This window comes from Aspergillus melleus, assembly GCF_016097325.1.
Source record: "Aspergillus melleus strain CBS 546.65 chromosome Unknown contig4, whole genome shotgun sequence".
Lineage (NCBI taxonomy): Eukaryota > Fungi > Ascomycota > Eurotiomycetes > Eurotiales > Aspergillaceae > Aspergillus > Aspergillus melleus.
Window position 1 is genome coordinate 4,211,475 of NW_025763373.1, and position 15,576 is coordinate 4,227,050.

Sequence of the window (15,576 nt, forward strand, 5' to 3'; positions counted from 1 at the left end):
TTCAGATGTGCTTCAGAGTGGGTCTATTGATCAGAAAGTAGCATGGAATAGAGCCTTTTTGTCCTCTACCTCGCAAAAGGAAGCCAGCCTTGCATCCATACGTGCCATCATACAATCCAGCATTTTCAGAGCCAAATCCCCATGCTTCTCAACTATAGGCCGGATCTTGATTCTCATAGCCGGGTTTGTAGCATAATCGCGTTCCATCAGTGTGCAAACCAGCCGCCTTAGCGGATCAGTCGTCCTAGTCGTCATGAACAATTCATCCAAGATCGCTGGAAAATCATCATATGTTGTCCAGTGGCATGCAGTAGTTTGAGTAAACCGCTTCTTAGCAAGCAGTTGTAGGGCCGGGATGTCGTATTTATCGCCAATGACGTACATGCGCAGTGAGGTAAAGAGTTGAATTGGGCAGTCTTCCTGATACGAGTTCTCGCTGGGACTGAACTCCGAAGCGTGATCACTACACTCGGAGTCATATTCAAGGGGCTCGGTGGGGTGTTCTTCGGTACTTGACTCTTCGTCAGGGTCATAATCTGAGTTGTGGGTGGAGCCATCGAAAAGGATGTTAAGGAAACCGTCTAGACTGTTTCGTTAGTTTGATAACGGGTCGGGGTCCAGGGTATGTATACCAAATCTCTCCCCAAGCTCTTCTTCGATGTCGTCTGGCTCCATCAGGGCTGGGATAGAGGGTAACTCGTCGAAGTATTCACCATCGACGTAATTCCCGGTATACAAAAACTGAATCAGGCGCTCTACCATGTCTGGTTCTTCATCTGGCAGATCTATTCTATTCTCAACCGACTCCTACAGTCTATTGTTAGTGGTTGAAACAGAAAGAGGTATCCAACTAATTACCTTGAAATGCCCCCCACACGCTGCATCAAAGAACGAAGACTGAGCGCATACCACAACCTTGTGGACTTGGAACGACCGACCCCAACACGTCACCGTGAGATCGGTATATTTGCCTTTTTGATACAGTTGCCACAGCGAGAGACGCAGGGTCGAGCTAGCAAAATGGCCGAAGTCATTGGTGCTGTTTTTCAAAGCCTTGTCGGACAGTTGCTGTGGCCGTGGTTGCTCTTTTGCCTTTGGTTCTCCAGATTCCAAGGGTTGGGTTGTGGAATCTGAGGAAGCGGATTGCATGATGGTAAGTCGAGCCCTCTTGATAAAAAGTATGTCGAAAATAAATTTGGTTGATCGCGGGGGGTTGCTCTATCTTCTGAGATATCATCGCCTTACACTAGTTACACCTGGGCATCAACAAACGCAGATGCGCTAGTCCATATTGGGTAGAGGCGTAGTGCGCAAAGTTAGTCAGCTGCGGTGCACAAAGACGCATAAAAGATATACTAGTAGTTTAAATCCTTGAGGCAACCGGCCAAGTGAACTCTCATAACCACCTGAGAGGCCTTCTTTCTCTACATGTTCATCTCAATTAGTTGAACTTATTCATCTTAGATACATTTAGCTTTGCTCACAAAGGCTTCTTCAGATTACACAGCTTCGGCTTTTTCGCAAACGGAATCTATGTACAGTGCAGTATCCTTTTATCCTTCTCTTGGAAAAGAAACATTTCCATCTATCTCCATGCTGACAGTGAGATGCGTAACAGGTGTGCAATCAATAAGCATCAAGAGCTGGGAGTTACGTTGCAAATGAGAACAATGGCTTTCAGCCATCACTATATCATCATGACCGCTCAGCCGAGGGCAAAAGCAACAGGTGTCACCATGACGCTCAGACTATCTACGCGTCCACGGAGATTCGTTCCGCACCATTGATCACATGCCAAATTCCACTTGCATTTAAGTGTACTACTAGAAGTCTCTTAGCAAAATCCACAGACACACTACCTGCAGAACCTGCTTGATAAACTTCCCCTGACTATGACAGCCCATCCCAGTGATCGACAATATTATTCCACGCCCACCATGGAGAAATCATCGCGTGACTTGTATAAGACTGGGGAGTGCAGCGACCTCACTGTCACCTGTCAAGGTCGCACGTTCCAGGTCCATAAAGCTATCGTATTCCCGCAGTGCCCATATCTTGCTGCGGCCTATGATGGACGGGTAAGTCCGGATAAAGCTCTGCCTGGCCTGGCTTCGCGTGATGCACTGACATAAAGAGCAGAAGACGGTAGATGATACGATTGATCTCCCAAATGAGAAGCCTGAGTTCGTGGCGCTACTCTTCCAGTTCATCTACCTTGGCAATTATTCGGACGGAGAGTATCTTGACGAATTGCCCGCCGTTCAAACCATGATGGAAACAGATAGCGTCGATGGGGAATTGTTGACGAAAGACCCAGGTGCATTTGAATCTCAATGCATGGGATGTGTTCCAGGCTGACCAATGCAAATTATCTCGCAGATACAATCATGTCTATGAAGCTCGACAGCAAGGAGTACCTGATATACGCCGAAGACGTAGACGATTCTTCCCTCGCCGACGATGACACAGAAGACCCAATATACGAACCGGAAGAGGACACAGATGAAGAGCCATGTCAATCTGATGAACCTTTTGAATCTGACTCTCAATATGAGTCTGACAGCCAAGATGGTGTCAAATTGGAAGAAGAAGGTGTTTGCGAAGCCTCAAGCCACCAAGGTCTGGTAACATCTCAAGTGGAGACCATGGACACCTCTAATGACTCGGATCACAAACTTGTCATCCTATCTATCAGGAAAAAGGAAAAAGAGGAAGAGAATGCTGTGTCTCATCCCAAACATCCTTTATCCACGTCTCTTCAGATGTATCTCCTTGCGAAAAAATACCAGATCCCCGCCCTCCTTCTCTTGGCCCAGGAAAGGTTCGTACGCTCAGCCGAAGTATATTGGACAAAACAAGACCATCGAGTTGAGCCTTTGGACGACACAGATCTAGAGCATCGTTTGTCTTGGAAAACGGAATGGACGAACCCTGATGGTTTCGTCGAGGTTATAGATGACGTGTTTACCTACACTGAACCAGGCGACCCGCTGCGGCGATTTCTTTGCAATATCATCTCTCACGACTACTCGATGCAAGCAGACATACGAGAGAAGTTCAGGCCACTGATCGAAAAACATCAAGACTTTGCAGTCCGAATGTTGGATGGCATGGTTCGTTACGCGGCCCTGAACGAGCGAACAATGCAGGTGCACTTTGAGGATGCTGCCAGACAGTTGCGGTGCGAGCCTGAACATTTTGAGCAAAGGTTTGAGCATATTAGGAATGTCATCGCCCAGACGCTCACAGAACTCGAAGAGTACCGATCTATGGTACGCCGTAATCAGGATACTTGGAACTCGACATCTTACCCTTCGCTTTAATTTGACATCCTGTCGTCCTTCCACCTCTAGCCTTTTCCTTCCTGTCCACCCCGCCGTTCCATGATTGCCTCTTTATGCTGGTTTATCGTCGACTTCATTAAGTTCCTGGTGGTCAACGACATCCTTGACGGCGTTCGGCCCCGAGGGTTAGAAGCCATGACGGATGTTACGATCTTTTGTCGAAGCCTTTTCTTTTTTTGCTCCATTCTACTTAATTGTTCCTTTAAGTTGCTTTCTGTTCTTTAGCTTACCTCGTCGCGAATAATGTCTAACATCTTTCACTCTATGTTGCCCTTTTGTTGTGAAGCCCTTAGCTCGGCGTGGGTAGCGACCCTTAATAATCCTAAGTAACCATAACTACCCAAAAGACACCCCTACTGCTTTGAAGTTGGATGTTGTATAGAAAGCGATGCATAGAAGTAGTATAAGTACTTGTAGGTGTATAAAGTTCAGTAAAAGTCTTACCCAGACTGAGTATCGCAAAACAGCAGACCTCAGTGTACTGCGAGAAATGCTAAGAGACTCTGAAGCTTGACTACAATGGGCTGCGACCCCATTTCGAATGGAGAAATACTGCATGCTTAACTAAACATTTGTTATTGTGACCACAAATTCAATGTCTTTTTGCTAAACCTTTAGATTATAGATCCACGAAAATGGTTCCGACTTAAAACGTTGCGGCTCTCAACAAAAGAAGCACTATCAGAGAAAATAAAGAATGAAGAATGAAGAGAATAAACCAAAATGCACCGAGCTAGTAAGCAGTCTTCGTGCTTCCACAGATTATACCGTTGCACCGATCCTCAATTTTCAGATTCTCAGAACCTGCGGTCAGTATAATTTCAAATTCTACTTTGCAATACAGGCCCCCTTCGAGATTCTTTTTGAGGGGTATAGCCGACTTGGGGACAGAATTAAAATTGTACTGGTACTTGCAGATGCGGCGAACCTCTACCGTTGAATAAGTCATAGTCAGTTTCCGCTAGGGGTTAACATCCCACTTACCTCCTTTTGTGAACACATCTGGTGCCTTGTCCTTGTCACAGGCATAAAATTCGTGCGATCCTGACAGTGATGCATCAAGCCAAAAGACGTGATACCATGGAGAGACATCCGTGTTATCGTCGCCTATTTCATCACCCTGCAATATCGATTAGAGACTCTTTGTGTGTTTGTGGTTGCTGGGTTGAAAGTACCTTTTTTATCAACCACCTCATTCTATTAGTTACCATGTATTTTCCTTCAACGGGATCCCAATACTTGTCTTCTTCTTTATGAACTTTGGGGTTGAATATTTCGGTGTGCTTAATTCCGTAGTGTCGGCGTGCAATCTTCTGAGGGCCGTCTAGCGAATGCAGGACAGCTCCACTATATTATATTTAGTGGTGTCGCTGGACGACGTCAATTGATCATTCGCACTTACCGTGCCGCAGAAGACCAGCTGTTATACCATCAGTGTCATTCGAAGTGATTTGGCAGGTGTTGACTTACGCATTGGGGCGTTGCAGCACTTTGACTTTTGGGTATGCCACGCTCAGCTGCTGCAACAGATACTCGGATGAACCAAAACCACCGACTAAGGCAATGACCTAGAGGCTGTAATTAATACATATCTCGTAAAAGTTCAGATTTCGCCCTCTGCACATACCTTGACCTCTTTCTTGGCAGCGGCCGCGCTAATAATCTGGGAACTCAACAGGTCCTTGACCTGCTGGATCACGGGGTCAAAGATGCCCTGAATCTGAGCTCTGCAGGAATTCTTGTTAGCACGGTAGCTTGTTACACCTGTTGGAATACGAACTTATCAATCATCAGATAGCCACCCTTTATTCCAACGGAGAGGTCGTCTTGGACACCTGGAATCGGGACAAAGTATGTCACATCCTCCTTCTCATCCTTGCCTAGGCACTTTCCAAAAGATGGCTTGATGATGTCTTGCCAGTGGCGCATTGCTGTCTGGTGAGTCTTACGTGGCAGATCGGAATAGGTTTTGTCGCCAAGCAGTTTGATCATAAGCTTCTCGAAGTGGTCATCAAGCATTGCTGACCCACACGATTGTGCTATGCCATAGTAAGTACTCATGTCGTTCATTTCGTCCGTGCCAGAGATACATACTAGCCCCCTCAATCTTCCCCTGAAGACTTTCGAATCTGGTTGGTCTTTTACTGCTCATTTGATAAGCCCCAACACTGACTTTCTGGTGCCCAGCGTTCACCAACAGCACGACGTCATTCTCCTACCAATCTGATCAGCAATGCCCAAACGCAATTAATAAATCAAGCTATCAACATACGCGTGGATTGTCGGTATAAGAGGCACGGAAACAATCCCTCAGAGCCGCGTCCGACTCAGAGACAATCCTCAAGTTCGAGTCAGGAATGCTAGCCCAGGATGCCGCGATCTTCAAGACACTCTGTGCTTGACTGGAGTCATCAGACACGGTCAAACAATATTGCAGTTTCATATTTTTCGCCAGTTGTCCGAATTTATTTTGGAGTACGTCTTCGACATGCCCCTTAACCCCCTCCAGATATCGACCCATGTGGAAGTTAGGCGGCGGCGCGAATACTCTTTTCAACAAAGACTTGGGTGCCTCATATTTCTCAGCCAGGACCTTCACGTCGCGAGTGACCTTTTCATCAGCCATGGCATAGGTTTTGTAGCCCCATGTATAGCCCCAAGTAGAGCTGCTGATGGCAGTAGGGACTTGTAGGACAGCACCTGCGCTCCGTGCGTTAGATGTTGCTCGAACAAGAACAAATAGGAAGGGTAGTCATACGACCTCCAGTGCCCGGCCAGTCGTCAATATCACGTATTTCCGAAGAACCTTTGACGCTGTAGGCGGCCCCAGTGGAATTGTTACCGAGGTCGATACCAATGTGCACCTCGATAGGGTCCTTCTTTATAGTGTCTTTGGGTTTAGTGAAGCAGAAAACCATGATGAACGAGTTATGAGTCCGGCTGGATTCAAATGGAAGGTTGTACGACGAAGAGCAGATGAAGTGGAGGGTTCAGGTGAAGACGAGAGTATGTTTGCGCAGAAGCCAGGAAGGAGAGCGGACGCACTGGCTATACTTAACTTCCATGGACAGCATTTGAGCCCCTCCTTTCATGACATATAACACTGTCATGGAACTAACCAACGGACCACCCTTCCGTAGTTATGACATCTTTTTAGCTTTGGGCTAGATGTCATTGAAGGTTATAATGGACTGCTTTGGTACATATAATCCTACTGCCACATTAGTTTTGCGATCGACTGTCAAGAAGAAAAAAGCAAGATCACCACAGAACTCGAAGACCTGAAGAGAGCCAAACAGCGCAATATGGAATGGTACGAAAAGCCCGATGAAAAGTCCCCATCAACCATGCTTCCTTGGGAAGATACTGGGAATGTCTACGATTTTCTCAAAGGACCTTCTGCACCAGCCAAGTCTCCCAGAAGAAGCAGTATAGGTTCCTACGACAAATCCAGTGAGGTCTCAGCATCGACTACGTCTCCCATCTGGACCCCCAACACCGAAGCATCAAACTATGTCACAAAATGGGAACCTGCAATTCAGAACTACGCTTTCCTTCCACCAAGAGCCCCCAAAGGAGCAAACAACACAAAGGTTCATAACCACCCTCCCTCACCGACCGTCTTCCACCCAGTCTCGCCGACCTTGGACCCTGCGTTTGATCCAGCTCTATATCATACTGCAGTCGGACAACAGTTCGCCAATATTAATCACCTACAGCAGCAACAGCAGCAGCAATACGGCGCTAATCGCAGACAAAATCCCCGCAACGAATGGCCGCACGATATCGCTTCTGGAATCAACCCGCGTTTGGAGACCCTCAGCTATCCAACACTCTACGAAGAACAATCTTGCATTCCGAAACCTGTTCCTGATATCCGGCGAACCCCGATAAATGAGTCACCGTATTGGTTCCCATATCAAAGCCTGGATCTTCAAACCCAACAAGACCCTCAAGACACGGTCCCCATTGAAATGACGTACGAGGAGGAAATCCAACAACTGAAGATGCGCGTCCGCGAGCTCGAAAACAAGCTTGCGCAGGAGCGCGAAATCAAGGAAGAACTTCTAATCGCGCTCCAACGGAACCAGGGATCGCGACAATGGCCACCCGTGCGTCCTGGGCCTTGGTAGTATTGCGGACAGGGCTTCCGCGCCGGTGAGCTTTCGTCGAAGTTTGGGTGGTTCGTCATAGTCGGATGGGGTTTCCGCTGTATTTTCGGGGTTGGTCTAGGATTCTGAGGGCGCTTTCGAGATTGAGTGATTAAACTAAAAGTTCCTAATGGCTATCTAATTATAAGGTTCGCATTCCCTTCGTATCGTATGATTTCCTACTTGGATTCGAATTTCCAGTCGTGCCTTCATGGGCAATGTTTGGGAAGCTAGTTGTGCAAGCAAGAGTAAACGTAAACTACCTTAGCAACAAATCCCGCAGGTGACAGAGTTCAGTATCTGGTAAATATGATCAAAATATGACAATCATGACGAAGGCAACCACCCAACAAAACAAAATAAAATGAAAGCCCCAGAAACTCTAAGATCAAGGGGAACGGTGTAAGCACTCCCACCACTAGGAACCTCCACAATCCGCGTAAATGAGCGTCACAAGTCTAGACCCCTACGGAGTAGACGAGAACAAAGCTAAAAGTCTTCCCACGCTACGACGTAGGAAAGAGAAGAACCAGGGTTAGACGAGACTTGAGAGATGACACCGTAATCAGGCAAGACAGCCGAGCGAGACTAATTACGGTCCGACAGGGATGTTGGCATGGATCGACATGTTCACACCAATGGCGATGCTGGGTTAATTTATTTGGTATGTTCACAGCCACAATAGTATGCAGGGTTTGAATCGGCAGAGAGGAGAGAAAAATCAAATAAAGTGTTCATTTCAATGTCCAATTTGTGAAGCAGTATCTAAGTGGGGGGGGGCGAGATAGTTGCAGTTGGGTACAATAGGAAAGTCTGGAAAATGAGACGAAAAAAATAGCGGGAAAAAGGAAACCAGGATGAACGAAAAACTGCAGTGAGGCAAGGCGCCGACGAATCATATGAAAACACAGAAACAGGGAAAAGAACACTAGACTAGACTCCGTTCTTGAAGCCACTGCCACCAGCATCCGTGTCAATACGGACCGAGTCCATCAACCCGCAAACCTCGAAGATATTCTTCGGCCCCAATCCATCGGGAATACCCGTGATGCCTTCCGTCTTCAGGCGCTCCAGGGCGCCCTTAATCCCCAGGTAAGCGGGTGCTAACGAGGCAAACGAGAAGATCATAATGCGGAACCCCATCTGCTGCGCTTCCTTGGTGGTAATCACCGGCCCGGCTCCGTTCTCCACCATATTCAGCAACAGGGGCCACGGCGCTAGATCCTGCACCGCTTGTCGGGCCTGTTCCTTCGAGGTGAATCCCTCGAGGAGACCGACGTCGGCGCCCAGGTCCCGCGCAGCTTTGAGACGCTTGATGCACTCGTCGTAACCGTGCTGTTGAAGGGCGTCGGTGCGTGCAATGAGAACAATGTCCGAGTGCAGACGGTCCTTGGTCAGCTTGGCAGCGCGAATACGGGTCAGGTATTCTTCAATGTCAACGACCCTCTTGCCAGCAAGGTGGCCGCATCGCTTGTTCTGGATCTGGTCTTCGATGTGGAATCCCGCCACACCAGCTGAGATGTATTGCTGGACAGACTTGGAGACCATCAGAGGACCTGATAGATTGTCAGAAAGTGCGTTAAGGGAAAGAATGGTGGTATTGGGAACATACCGCCGTATCCAGTGTCCATGTCGGCAATCAGGGGCGGGCCGTAGGGGTCCAAGTTGGCAATCATCTCGGCATTGGTACGCATGTCATAGAGTTGAGCGAGACCGAGATCTGCCATGCCGAGTCTAGAGGCCGTGGTTCCTGCTCCAGTCTGACTGGTCAGTATCACAAGGACTTTCAAAGGATATTGTCACGAATGTTACTCACCATGTAGAGAGCCTTGAAGCCAACTTCCATGGCAACACGAGCAGACAGACCGTCATACACACCGGGACACACGATCAGCTCATTACTCTCCCGCAACTGACGACGCAGCTTGGATGCGCCAGCCAGCATGTGCAGCGAGACAGTAGGCTCTTGACGGGTGCCATTGATCTCGTAGAAGCCATCCTTTTCGACAGTTATGGTAATGGCCATGCTGGAATTGGAAGAGGGCTCTTCAACCTTCATTGTGGTAAACAGAACTTGTGACTGAAAAGGATCAGAGAAAAGATATGATAGTATGAGAGAATGCTGATGAGAGGATTGGAATGAGGATGAGAGTGCGAATACAAATGGACTGATGGCGATTTCACGACCTCTTTATATACCCCAGACTCTCGTCCTTTTGTGCTTCGTCTACTTCAGCTCAGCCTTTCCCCGGCCCTTTCCTCTCGGGGGAAATTCCACCCGTCAGATGGTGATTGTGACAAGGTCATCCCCGCCCCTCTGCGCTTCTCCCCAAGACTGCTACATGGCGCAATTCTAGGTATCTCTGTAACCCCCGCCTTGACATGTCTACTTGCAATGCAACTCAAGTACTTGGCTGGGGCAAATCCCCGGCTCAGCAACCGATGACGATCATCTTCACCCTCCATAACATACGGACTAACAGGGTAGCGATGCACGAATAGAAAACGCCAAGAGGATCCTCGAGACGCGTAGACATCGTGTCTGGAACTCTCCGGAGTGTCCGAACAGGGGTAGTCAAAAGAGTCTGGATCAACCCGCTCGTAGAGAGGGGAGGGGGCGGGAGGGGGTGCTGAAGGAGGAGGAAGCTGATACCATACCTCGTCAACTTCCAAGAGCATGACTCTGGTTATGATTCTTGGCGAAAGATAAGCAGTTAGCCACAGCAGAGTAGGAACTCCCACCGAGAGGACAGAGGTTCACTAACCGCTTCGGATAGTCCGCCTGAATAGGCGAGATTTCACCCGGACCGGATCCATCGCGATGAAGCACGCCAAGGGTATTGGCAATTGGCTGGGTGGACAGACGAGTGGACGAGAACAGAAATACGAGAATGAGAGAGAGGAGTCGGTTGTAGGGCTCGATGCATGTCAGACGTGCAAAGGCACATGTTCGGCGGTTTTGCGTGCTTCGTATCTCCCTCCCATCTCTTGATTTCCTTGAGATGGGGAATGTTCTCTTCCTTTCTTGGCTTCATATAATTCTAGACTAGGCCTGCACATTCCGCGACGAATCGCCGCTAGCCTGAGGACTTCATTTGCGGGTCTGATCTGCAGAGCTTCGTCGCCAAGATACCTTCGGAGAGTTTCATTTTGTTTCTCCCAGACTGCTGACGATTAGCCGAATGGGAAACATGCAGGGTGATCTACTTGAGATAGTGCGAGTGATTGTGTCTTTTTTCGTCGGTGGCCACCCGCCGAAAACCGCAGTATAAGCCATGAAGGGTTTAGCACCGTTTCCCTCTTCTCCTCGGGCGGGCATGTGGCACATGCTGATCAGGGGTGGGAGAGAAGCTGCTGTGTTACCTGCTCGTGAAGTGTTGAGTTTGGGCAAGAGATGAGACACTCAGCCAGGCCATGATTCTGTACGACTTCACAGCTGACTAGGCCTGCGGTCGAGTTACACACATACACTTCGGAAAGACTCCATACTGGGGTACATGCAGAGATTTTACGCAATCCGTCATGGCAATTGAGACATCCATCGCTTTCTTTCCTCTGTTCTTCCACGGCGTAATATTACGACTCCCTCTCCGCTGGCCTCCTCCCAAGGTGCAGGAGCCAAGCAGCTTGGCATCGTGAACCCGACTCTGGGCATCACAGCGATCGTTATTCTCCCCTCCTCTGTTGCCACGGCCCGTTCCGTATGCCAGTCGACAAGATAGGCTATCCATTGTATAGAGTACGTTTTGAATACCCTGTACCAGAATGTACACATCATGGAAGTTGAGATGTTCTCCGGACCGAGCCCGCTCCAAGTCTGGATTTGATGCTAAAGTCTTGGAAGAAGATGTCGGCGCGTATATCGGACACGGCTCAATTGGGAACAGTGGATTACCGGCGAATTTCGTCCCAATTTATTCCCTAAAGGGTCGTGATTGGATTGGAGCAGATAAGTTCTCAGACAATAGTCGTGAATGTTGAATACACGATGGGGATGGATAGCCTTAGGAAATAGAAACCAGGTAATCTTGGATCATAATAGCTGATTAGGATCATATGTGTCGTTCTAAGCCAAGTAATCTCTTGTTGCTTGTAGTTAGTTGATCTCATCGCATTTCCGAATGGGGAACCAAGCGGAAATGGTATTTTGTCGGCCACTATCACGCCACAGAAGGAATTCCTGACTATTGTTCTGCTTATCAATAATTCCATGAAAAGAATTTGAACTATTGGGGAAGGTGCATATTGAAAGGTGTCGTAACCAGTTGGATATAGGGTCCAGTAGCTTTCTACACCCTATGTCAACCAGTCGATTGTTGATGTACTCACCGAGGGCCATAGCTCTCAAGATATGCTAGTATCACCATCTAGCCAATATTCCTTAATGAAGAGAGCATGTGGCGCAGATTAGGGTCATAATTATCTTGATTTCGCCAGAGCCTTCCCTCGGTTTCGCCGAACCTTTACATGATTTCTAGTGGGGTACCTCGAAGACAACTATCAGTACGTTTTCCCGGGAGAGTTCAACAAGACTTGAACTTCCAAGAAGGAAACTCGCAAATTTCCATCCAATAGCTGCCCCTAAATGTTGTAACGGGTCTCCGGTTTATAGGAACCATCAATCATAGAAAGTGGCAACTCTTCAATACATCCCAGTCAATCAAACCACGACCCGGCATAACCAGCCTCCAACCACATTCAATTACAACTAGACACCTCCACAGCGGACTTAGAAGACCAGGGATAAAACCTCTTTCACACACATGTAGTATTAATGATCGACGTCTCTTTTTTAACGTCTTCGGAGCTTCGAATCCTCCGCTTGTCCGTGGGCCATTCCTTGGCTTGGAAACTTGAAAATTTGGTGTATCTAGCTGCCGCGGGTCCTGACCTTTGTCGTAGTCCTTTTTTTCATGAAGCATACATCTAGATTTCGAGCTTCTTTATAAGCGATATGGAGATATTTTTCCACTGACGCGTATGGCTTGTTGTTCTCGCCGTTATCGGCGATATATGACACAGACCCTGTGGAACCATATCACCAACAAGAAATACAAAGGAAATTAAGCGCCCACAAAGACCATCCAAGGTAATGTCATGTCAGCATAGAGCTTTGTAGTTCATGCTCGGTGCAGGTCGTACACACCGGTTGCACAATCGTTTGACCCCTTCTATAATCTCAGAACCACAACTCGGAACACCTAGTTACCAACGGAGAAGAGACCAATAACTAGATAGTTTACACAGGTATATCAGACGAACCAGTCCGCTATCTATGTAAAATCGAGGAAATAAAATCAAAGAAACGGCAACAATACAATTACCGACAAGCCAGCCAGCCATCTATGCGCCGAGCCTCAACTTGCATGCACACGCACGACGCTCAGGCCGATGACCTGTCGGAGAGACTGACATCCACCAATCTGTCTCCATTCTGCAGCTCTGTATCTCGCATCTCGCGCGTCTATGCAGGTTTGCATTGTAAAGCCGTTTTGTCAAAGCGAGATAGGGCCTCTTCACCATCCATGATCGTGTTAGCGTTCGCTTGGCGATGATGTTTTTTAATTGCGATGCCTGAGGATAAGATGAGATATCATTTATCATGACTGTTGCGTGTGCCTAGAAAGTCTCTTGTCCCAGGCAGAAACCTTGGACATGACTCTCCAGGCAGGGATAGGACAGTGGCCAAGAAGAGAGTCGAACGGAGTCGAGATGAACACGTAAACCTGATGAAGTAAACAACAGCCCCAGATATGATACATACAGAGCACACAGACGCACGCCATTAATTTGACATATTTAGCCAAGGAAAACAACAGTCATGTTCAGCACACAAACTCCCGACTAAGCCAGCATTCCTCTCCGAAACGACCCCTTTCCCCCATACCGAGTCTTGGCCACCCAGACGCCGGAAATACCCTGCCTAAAACCCACGCCCAGCCAGTCACTCGCTGACCTGCTTATCCGATCTGCAAGTTCGCTCATCGATAAACAAGACCGCTACCAAGACCGAGATCCCCCCTCCTCTATCTCCTCCCGGCGCCAAGAAGGAGTCCACTCCGAAACCTCCATCGCCATTATCCATCGCCCAGCCTAAAGGCGAGAGGAACGGTCATCCGTGCCAAATTTCGCTCTGATGCAACGGAACCGATTGGCCATGCTGAACGGTCAGATCTCAGATTCCCTTCCAAGAGGTTGTGACTTGGCTGGTTTGTCGGCCTTCTTCTCTGCTTCTCCGGATCGTCGCCAGTTCCTACTTCTTTGCCTGCGACGCTGAGGTTAACCGAAGAGGAGTGGTAATGCCACGCCGATTAGTCGTAGCTGGAGGTGTTATTCTGCCTGCATTGCGACGGTAACTATCGTATTATGGGAGCACTGTCTTCCGCAGGGATATTGATTGGACTACGCGGTGATATTGGGCGGGATGGGTACTATAGTCAGGATACTGGTAGTATTGGTTACATACTTCCCAAGACAGAAATGGATAGACGGCTCTATTACTCAGTGATTGATAATGCAGTCGATTAACATTGATATTCGCTTTCCGTGTCCTATAGTTGAAAATAATGTGCCTGAAGTGGCGGGTACAGTCCCCGAAATTGATGGTCTAGTAACGACCTCGTCAACATGAAACTGAGTGAATAACACCTACCAGGGCTAGAAGCATCCAAATTCAGAAATTTAGTAATAACTAGATACTAATGATATCCACAATCAATCAATATAGGCGCTCAACAGTGTCTGCATACTCCACAATGACTGACCGAAAGGCTACTCTACCCCCCGTGGGGGATAACGCCGCTCTCCGCCATCAAAGGTCCTCACGAATGAATTAGTATGGTCTGGGATGTATGGAACTAGCCGTGCACCTCTTTTCCGCAGTCTACACTCGGAAGGACCACCGAGATTCGGTCCGCGGAGGCCAACGGATGTCGATCATTTATCGACGCTACTTCTCACTGTCTGGGCAGTCTTGTCCCGAGCATTCCATGTTAGGTAGGGTATAGTGTCTAATTGATGTGGTGTTCCAAACCTGGAAGTGCCCATATTAGGTGTTTTATTGAAGGTTCTCTATTGATTGGAGTATACAAATCGCTCAACTCTTTCACATGGCGGACCTCTGAAAACCCACCGGAGTAACCAGACCAGACTCCCGTGGAAGGGACTCCACCAGCGCAGTAAGACCCCCTCTGCCGAGAAAGCAAAGAAGCCAAGAAAATGATATTCACATCATCGACGTATTATTTCTTGTGAGACGCAGGCTGACTAGATGGGAGTAAGTGTCTTACGCCCAGAAGTAGGGAAGATGAACATGTTTCTCTTCCTGTTCTGCCTCTGCCCTATGCTGCCAACTCTTGGAGTTTCTGCCTTCCAGGCCGGATCGACTCGCAATGTGTTCCACATTATTGCAGCCTTCTTGGGCTGAATCGCAATGGCCACGCTCGGTGGATCATCCTCGTGCCTAGATAGGGCTGGAGCTGAGCAAATATATGGTTGGCATTACATACGAGACTGGAGTACAAAGCATATCCAGGCTATTTTATGATATGGGCTATATGTGATGGGAATGGTCTAATTTAGGTAAGAGGAAAATCCCAACCGCCGTCAGCAGCCCTTCTACGCGTCTTTCTGGTTGGGAAACGAGGGATCGATAGAGTTGGCTGGCTGGCTGGCCGGCCAACAATAACCAATCGGGACTACTGATCGGGACTTTGGAATGCGTGTGTTACTCTACTTGTTCTCGTGCTACCTGAAGTCAATCTTCACATCTGACAATCTCCCTATCCAATCAGCGTGAGATAAGTTCCTTCTACTATCGGAGTGGCAGATCCCTTACAGGTACGCCACACAATATGGAAATAACAACCCTATCCATAACGAGACACTGTAAGCGCCGTGATGGAGAATAGAATAAATGAAAAGCCAGCAAATAACAACTCAGGGGTCCTCCCACGCCCGAAGCCGATTAGCACGAACAAAACCGGGCCAAACCTGGGCCAAGTCCACATCCCTGCAATATTGAACATATTATCGATATCCGCTGAAAAGTGACTAAAGGCCCCTCTCTGGCCAAACTGATA

At 48.1% G+C, this 15,576-nt stretch overlaps 5 protein-coding genes across 5 annotated transcripts; 2 read left to right on the plus strand and 3 right to left on the minus strand.

The window, feature by feature from the left end:
• Positions 1-30: 30 nt before the first annotated feature.
• On the minus strand, positions 31-1,149 carry LDX57_008225 (BTB/POZ domain-containing protein; the record flags this gene model as incomplete). Its single annotated transcript, XM_046089947.1, has 3 exons — positions 31-581; positions 633-807; positions 859-1,149. 3 exons carry the CDS (start codon positions 1,147-1,149, stop codon positions 31-33), a joined length of 1,017 nt encoding a protein of 338 aa, XP_045945919.1.
• A 788-nt stretch (positions 1,150-1,937) lies between these two features.
• LDX57_008226 (BTB/POZ domain-containing protein) lies at positions 1,938-3,661 on the plus strand (the record flags this gene model as incomplete). The annotated part of the gene is made up of 4 exons (XM_046089948.1): positions 1,938-2,078; positions 2,140-2,317; positions 2,380-3,272; positions 3,638-3,661. 4 exons carry the CDS (start codon positions 1,938-1,940, stop codon positions 3,659-3,661), a joined length of 1,236 nt encoding a protein of 411 aa, XP_045945920.1.
• A 416-nt stretch (positions 3,662-4,077) lies between these two features.
• LDX57_008227 (Hsp70 family protein) lies at positions 4,078-6,262 on the minus strand (the record flags this gene model as incomplete). The annotated part of the gene is made up of 10 exons (XM_046089949.1): positions 4,078-4,274; positions 4,329-4,464; positions 4,553-4,691; positions 4,747-4,764; positions 4,815-4,912; positions 4,972-5,071; positions 5,125-5,383; positions 5,439-5,559; positions 5,617-6,044; positions 6,103-6,262. The coding sequence occupies 10 exons, from the start codon at positions 6,260-6,262 to the stop codon at positions 4,078-4,080; spliced, it is 1,656 nt and encodes a 551-aa protein (XP_045945921.1).
• A 387-nt stretch (positions 6,263-6,649) lies between these two features.
• Positions 6,650-7,477, plus strand: LDX57_008228 (uncharacterized protein; the record flags this gene model as incomplete). The annotated part of the gene is made up of 1 exon (XM_046089950.1): positions 6,650-7,477. The coding sequence occupies one exon, from the start codon at positions 6,650-6,652 to the stop codon at positions 7,475-7,477; it is 828 nt and encodes a 275-aa protein (XP_045945922.1).
• A 951-nt stretch (positions 7,478-8,428) lies between these two features.
• On the minus strand, positions 8,429-9,554 carry LDX57_008229 (isocitrate lyase/PEP mutase family protein; the record flags this gene model as incomplete). Its single annotated transcript, XM_046089951.1, has 3 exons — positions 8,429-9,051; positions 9,108-9,255; positions 9,312-9,554. 3 exons carry the CDS (start codon positions 9,552-9,554, stop codon positions 8,429-8,431), a joined length of 1,014 nt encoding a protein of 337 aa, XP_045945923.1.
• Positions 9,555-15,576: the final 6,022 nt, after the last annotated feature.